At 33.2% G+C, this 7,687-nt stretch overlaps 1 protein-coding gene across 1 annotated transcript; it reads left to right on the top strand.

Annotated features, from left to right (window-relative positions):
- The first annotated feature begins 1,253 nt into the window (after positions 1 to 1,253).
- On the top strand, positions 1,254 to 2,372 carry LOC132316129 (putative F-box protein At1g32420). Its single transcript, XM_059814638.1, has one exon. It carries the CDS (start codon positions 1,254 to 1,256, stop codon positions 2,370 to 2,372), a length of 1,119 nt encoding a protein of 372 aa, XP_059670621.1.
- The last annotated feature ends 5,315 nt before the right edge of the window (positions 2,373 to 7,687 follow it).

The raw sequence follows: 7,687 nt of genomic DNA, 5'->3' as shown, positions 1-7,687 counted from the left end.
TAGAATCGTGCGAGACGATGCAAAGAGGGGGAGTCAAGATGTGTATTACTGCACTAGATTAAGATATCAATATCTAAAACATGAACCCTCTTTTCAAAGTACAGTTTTAAAAGCTCCAAATTTTGCTTCATCCAAAAGCTCATAAAATTTCTAAATCATTAAAATTGCTTTAGGTGGTCGCCAAAGACCCAAAAAATAGGAAGGCCTCAAATTTTTTATGTTTTTTTTAACATTTCAACCTTCATAAATTTTTTATTTTCTTTTATTATTAGTCTCTAGCCAATAGAAATGCCCCATTTCTTTCCTTATATTATAACTTCCAAATTTTTTAATTTGTTTATATTATAATCCATCTAAAATTTTTATTTCTTTCTAGACTAGAGCTAACAGAAAGGCTTCATTTTTTTTTTTATTTCCTTTGATTGGCTATATTAGATATTAAAATGCCAGCTATTTTTATATTTTTTTTTGCCTAAAGCCTCAAATATTATACTGAACCGCCCTTTGTGAATGTTTTGTTGAGGTGGGATTTTGACTTTTTGTGATGTGGGTTTTACTGGTGTCCATGCATGGAAAGTATACGTACCCACACCAACCAAATGGAGAGGCAAACCTCTCCATTCGGTTGGTTAGGTTTCCTTATCATTTTCATTCCCTCATGTCGTAGCGAAACTATTATCTGCTTGTAAATAAAGTGATCTTGCACGTGTTTTGGAATGAAGCCATTAACCACAAGCATGTTTGCATCCACACAAATCACTTACAAGCCTTCCTATGATCGAACTTCCTTTTAGGCCACAAGAAAGTGCTCTTAAATCATTCACTATTATTTTGTATTATTATTTTTATGTTTACCACTTCTGTTCGTGCTTTGATTCATTTATTCTAAACTGTTCATATATATATATATACATATTCCACAAATGTTTTAAGTGTCTTCCTCTCTTTTTCTCATCTTGTTTTTTATTTTTTATTTTTCTTTTCGAAAGGTTCCTCTCTCTCTCTCCCCCTTTTTTTTTGTTTTTCTTAGAAGGTAAGTTTTTCTCCCATCTTGTTGTGATCTCTTATTTTATTTTATTGATGCGCAAAACAAGCAGACTAATTCTGATAATTTGCTTTGTTATCATGGAAAAATATCCTCAATTTTAAACAAAAATAGAATTTCAAATATTCATTTACAAATTTCTTTATTTTCTCAGACAAAGAAATATTAATTCAGCACCTTGTTATATGTCTATTGAGAAGGTGAGGTCATGGCTTGCGACAATGGCAATAATCAAGTGCCGGAAGATGTAACAAAAGAGATTCTCTCAAGGTTAACTGTGAAGTCACTATTAAGATTCAAGTGTGTTTGCAGACATTGGTATTTTTTAATGAAAAACTCTAGTTTTATAACCAAGCACCACAACACCACCACCAATTCTCGTCTCATTATTCAACATCACCATTATAACAATCTAAATCGTGCTATACCCATATTATCTGAATTAATTTTTTCGAGCATGCCCCCTGTATGTTACAATTTTGATGAACTTGAGATGCCCAATAATCCAGAATATGTTATAGGTCCATTGAACGGCATATTTTGCTTATATGGTAGAGATGAAGATCGCATATTTCTGTGGAACCCTGCAATAAGAGAACTCAAGCCTGTCCTGGTACTCCCCCCAAAGCTTCCTCCCCGTGTTGATCGCGTTTATCATTTTTTTGGATTTGGCTTGGATATCATATCCAACAATCTCAAGGTAGTTTGGCTTCGACAATTCTATAATGAGGAAATACAGAACATTTATAATGACACTAGTGTTGCATTGTATAACTTAAGTACCGATTCTTGGAAACTCTTTGAAATTCATTTGGATGCAATTAGTTCCATCATTGAGTCTTTGAGTAACACATACATGAATGGAGTTTATTATTGGATGACAACTGAAAATTTTTATAACTTCAAGATCCTTTCATTTGACATGCATAACGAGAATTTTCAAGAGTTACCTGGGCCACCAGATATTACCGAATCACAATTTGGGTTTCTTGCCACATACAATGGCTCAATTGTTATGATCCTTTATTACCCACAAGAGGTAGAGAAATATTTTGAGATATGGGCAATGGAGGAGAAAGGATTTTGGATCAAACAATTGACTGTCGGTCCCGTTCTAGACAACTTGTGTCCAGTTGGCATTCGGGACAATGGTGATCTTTTTGGTACAATTAACACTTCCCGCTTGGTTTTGTACAACAATCATGCGACAGAAATTAATAATCTTGGACATTACAATAGTAGCAAGGTTTTCATTTACAAGGAAAGTTTAGTTTCAGTAAAGGGACGAAAAGAATGCAAGGAGAGAAATACCATGGTTCAAGCTTAAGACTTTTTTTTTTTTTTTTCATCCAACTGTTATTATTATCATCATTTTTCCCCCTTTTTCATCCACCTGTTATTAGGGTTATCAGAAAGTAAAAGGAATTTTCAGTTTCTATCGCTTCTAGTATTCTTCTTGCATGTGTTTGTAAAACTTAGAACATTTATGCCTTATCATAAGCTAAATGCTTTAGTTGTTATTGTACCTCCTCTTCCAATGCCTTTTCTTGCAAGAATGGTGGAAATGGTGATTCACATATTTGATGTAATTTCCGGGGGGTATGCTTCTTCGTAGTGTATCTTGTTGTCTGCTCTGTCTTGTTTACAAATTATCTTACCATTTAAATCTCCATATACCGGTCCCATTAAAGGATACAAAAGGATTTTTTTAATTATTTGAATTCTTTAGTCTTTACTACAGAAACTTACTCGACAATAACTCTATGGAGCCACCCCAACACCCAGGGTGTCGTTGACCACATGTGCCAAATTTGAAGGGAGGTCAATATTATAAATGACAAACAACACTCAACCTTGTTTAATTTGTCCAAACCTCATAAAATAAAAGGTTGCGACAAGAGTGATAGGGCGACAGTAAATTGTGGCAACAAATATAGTTCTCCATCACTACAAGAAATTAGGCTTTATTGACAGTCAAAAGAGTCCCTAAAAGCTCATCACTATAAGAAATTAGGCTTTAGTGGCAGTCAAAATAGTCCCTAAAAGCTCTCACTAATAGTTTGTATATTAGGGACAATTTTCGAGACTATCCCGAATACATATAGTATTAGGGACAGTATATATTGTCCCTAACATGTTATTTTTTTCGTTTATTAATTATTAAATTTGTGACAGCTAGAAATTGTCCTTAATACTCTAATTATTATTTTTTTAATTTTTTTTTTTGGCTCGGCTAGATTTGTGTGATTAAACCCCATGCAACCTATATAAATTGATATCAAAAGGATATCATATGCTGAACTTAAAAATCACCTTTAAACCAAATCTATGAAATAGCCATCAAAACAAAATAGATCCACAATATCATTCAAGATCAATTACAATAACATTATAATCATGACACCATGTATGCCAACGAACGAGCTCTTAATGTCATGATGAAACTATAAATTTCCATTTTTTTAAACAACAACTAAAAATATCTGCTAGAACATCAAATGGTTCCATCCTCAAATGTTAAAACACCATTTTTAAACCAAATGCAAAGTCCACAAAATGCAGTCCAAAACAATCTCTAGCACCAAGATAAAGAGTAGAAATCAGCTAGTTGATCATCAAAATGCTCCCAAAAAAAAAAAAATTAAATCTCTTTATTGTATTGGTCATTGATCAGTTGATGCATGGTAATGGTGGTGCTGGTGGGTGCTGCTGATATTGCCACTATATGTTAGCGGTGGCTGCTGATATTGCCACCACGTTGGTGGCGGCTGTTGCTGAAAATGAGAGGCCACGTCTGGTGGAGGTGGCGGCGACTGCTGATACCAGCTTAGTGGGGTCTGTTGTTTTTGGGAATCTAATGGAAACTGTTGATATTAGTGGAACCAAGGTGGCTATTGTTGTTGCTGCTATTGCATCTTCTCAATTTTATTCAACTTTCCGCCATTTGTACATTTCTTTCGTCAGAAATTTCTGTCATTTTCCTTGAGGTCTCTTCATATGAATAAGGATGCATGTTGACGGATTGGAACCACGAAACCATATCCAAACCCACGAAAATATCCCTTCCTGATACCTAGTGGGTTTTGCATTATCTCAACACCATTTTTAATTTGATTGGTCCCATCAGAATTTTGAGAAACTTGTGAGAACTTATCTTTCATTTCATCCTGCAATTAATAATGATAGAATATCGTGCAAAATAACGATCACTAATTTTTTATAGGGACAACTACATATACACAGACTAATATAAAATGGTTCTTTTTTTCATAGAAAATTTATTGTTGGTTAAATTACACCAACCTCTCCTGAGGTTTGGGCAAATTAAACACAGGTAGAGCATTTGACATGTATCATTTTGACATCCCCTGAGATTTGGCATGTGTACTCAACGACACCTCTGTTATTAATGAAAATTTAAAAAATGACTAAGTTGCTCTTTCGTTGTGTTAAAAGATCTCAATAATCCTATATTTTCACATGAAATGCCATTGAAATATTGTGAAGTATCAATTTTTATACCAATTTTATATCATTAAATTTTACAAAATAAAAATTTAATGACATTTAATTAGATTTCTTTTGAATATTTAATTCATTTTTAAAAAAAAAAAACAAAAAAAAAAAAAAAAAAAAACTCATGAAAAGTTATTTTTGCCCAATGATGAATACCAACCACAACCACCCCGACCCTCGGATATTGCCCACCATCCTCAGCCATCCTCAACCACCATCCTCTCTAGTGAGCCACTAGCACCACCATCACAACACCGAAGAAATGGAAACCAGTCCTTTCCCCTTCTTCTCTAAACCTAATTTATACACAAACACATATATTCACATTTATATATATATATATATATATATATATATATATATATATATATATGTATATATATACACATACACACACACGCACGCAACAAAATTAGGCATTGATCGATGATGGTGCAACCACCATCATTGTCGCAACAGCTGCATCTGGTCCACCGCTGAACTCATAATCCTCCTCCTTGATGTAGCACAGAATTCTGCACAGTTAGACAAATCCGTTTTTGATAGAACAATAGTATTTTTTTTTTTTTGTGGAAACGACGCATTGAGAAAAATTCACTAGCTTTAGCTTGTGGGAATGCTGGTTTTCGGCTGAAAACCTTCGTTTAGGGCTCCAAAATCTCGTTTTAGCCTCTTATACGAGGCTTGCTAATTATTTTGGGATTTTTGTTCAAGGCCTTAGCGAACTTGGATTGCTCTAAAATTTTAGATTTAGTATTTTTTATTTATTAGGTATCTTATTCTATTTTTTCAGAATTTAAAAAAATATATATTTTTAGTGTTATTTTCCTTTTACTATTAGGTTTATTTATGTTTTTGTTTTCTTGTAGAGTTAGGTTTTCTTTATTATAAATATATGTACTGCCAAGTACAGAATTAATATATATATATTATTCATTTAATTATCAATAATATATCAGATTTCTCATTATCTCCTCGTTTTGTGGATTCAAAACACTGACTTTGTGGATTTAAAGTAAACTGTTTCTTGTGAACAAATTTATAGCTTCTGCTCACATCAGTTGGTATTAGAGCCTTGTCTTTTCCTGATCTGATGTCAGGTAATCAATTTCGTAGCACTCACTTTGCTGACAATGATCGCAGAGTGAAGACCCATTGGGCAGTCATGCATACTCAAGATCAGCTCGTAGCAACTGGTTTTGGAATTGGTGGAAACCATGTTCATGGTTCAATTTGAGTTCGCACTGATGATGTGTCTTGCAACCAATTGAATATGGGTTATATTCCTGTTTATTCACGTAGGTCTCCAGCCTATACAGATTATTCCGATGATGAGGAGTTCGTATTCAGTGATCGAGACAGACGTAACTATTGTGAATTTCAGGTCTCTTTGTGCCATGATTCATTTATTCTAAGTTGTTCATATGTGTGTGTGTGTATATATTCCACAAATCCTGTGTCTCCTAGCTCTCTTTTTCTCTCATCTTGTTTTGTCATGTTATTTTGATGATGCTCAAAACAATCAGACTAATTTTTATCATTTACTTTGTTCTCATAGAACAATATTCTCGTTTTAATAGAAAAAATATACGATTTCATAATTTCATTTACATATTTATTTATCGTGTCAGATAAAGAAAGATTAATTCAGCACCTAGGCATATATATAGAAAGAGAGAGAAGTCATGGCATGTAACAGAGGCAATCATTAGAGTATACCAAACAATGGTATACTCTAATGAAAAACTCTAGTTTTTTAACCAAGCATTACAATAACAACAACAATGCTCATCTCATTATTAATCATGACCATTACAACGATGTTGTTACACCTATATTATCTGACTTAATGTTTTCAGGCAATACCCCTGTATGTTACAATTTTGATGAACTTCAGATGCTCAATAATCTAGAATATGTTACAGGTCCATTGAACGGCATATTTTGCATGTATGGTAGACGCGATGAACATCAAATATATCTGTGGAACCAGGGGCGAAGCCAGGATTTTAATTCAGAGGGAGCGCAATGTTAAAAAATAATAATAATAAAAATAAAAATTATAATTTAAATAAGAAGAACAAAAAAAATAAAAAAATTACATACTATATACATCATTCTTAAGTGCAAAAAAGAAAAATGTTAAGAAGTAGGGGGCCAAAAAAAATGAATAAGAAGAAGAAGGAGAAAAAGGGAATAAAAATGAGAAATTTGAAAGGAAAAAAAATTAAAGTTTGAGTAAAGAAGGAAAATTTAACTTTTTTTTTTAAGGAAATCAGAGGAATATTAAGAGCAAAAAAAAAAAAAAAAAAGAAGGAAAGAAAATTTTAGAAGACAATTTTATAAATTTAAAAAAAAAAATTTATAAATGTACAAATTAAAATAAAAATTAAAATATAGTGGGGCGCCAGGCCAAGAGGGGCATGTGCCCCTTCTGGGCACACACTGGCTTCGCCCTGTGTGGAACCCTTCAATAAGAGAACTCAGGCCTGTCCTTGTACCCCTCCCTAACATTCCACCCCATGCCAATTCCATTGATCATATTTTTGGATTTGGTTTGGATCTCATATTCAACAATCTCAAGGTAGCTTGGCTTCGACATTTCTATGAATGGTAATGAGGTATCAGGTTTAATCCTATAAGTGTTGAATTGTATAACTTAAGTACTGATTCTTGGAAACACTATGAAACTCATCTAGATACAATTCGTTCCTTCGACTATTATTTGTTTAAAACATACATGAATGGAGTTTATTATTGGTTGACAAGTGAAACTCATGAGAACTTCATGATCCTTTCATTTGATATGCATAACAAGAATTTTCAAGAGTTACCCGTACCTCTAGATACCGAATCACTTAATGGAGGGCATCTTGCCACATACAATGGCTCATTAGTTATGATCCTTTATCATCCACTAGAGGATGAGAATTATTTTGAGATATGGGCAATGGAGGCAAAAGTGTTGGCTTTTGCTCTGATACCACTTTCTGACTTTGCTCTGATACCACTTTGTTGGAAATAGTAGGCTATACAAACAAATACAACTCTATATAATTTGAAAGAAAAATGGAGGAAGAAATATATTATTTCACTTATTCCAACTTATTCTTCTACCCACATAAA

This window comes from Cornus florida, unplaced genomic scaffold, assembly GCF_030987335.1.
Source record: "Cornus florida cultivar Cherokee Brave unplaced genomic scaffold, ASM3098733v1 CherokeeBrave_3.0.0_Hap2_Chr07, whole genome shotgun sequence".
NCBI classification, from domain to species: Eukaryota; Viridiplantae; Streptophyta; class Magnoliopsida; order Cornales; family Cornaceae; genus Cornus; species Cornus florida.
Note: the sequence above shows the minus strand (reverse complement) of the source record. Positions and strands in the feature narration are given on the sequence as shown.

Coding starts and splice junctions, on each gene's coding strand:
- LOC132316129 (XM_059814638.1), top strand. CDS start 1,254: ATGGCTTGCGACAATGGCAATAATCAAGTGCCGGAAGATGTAACAAAA.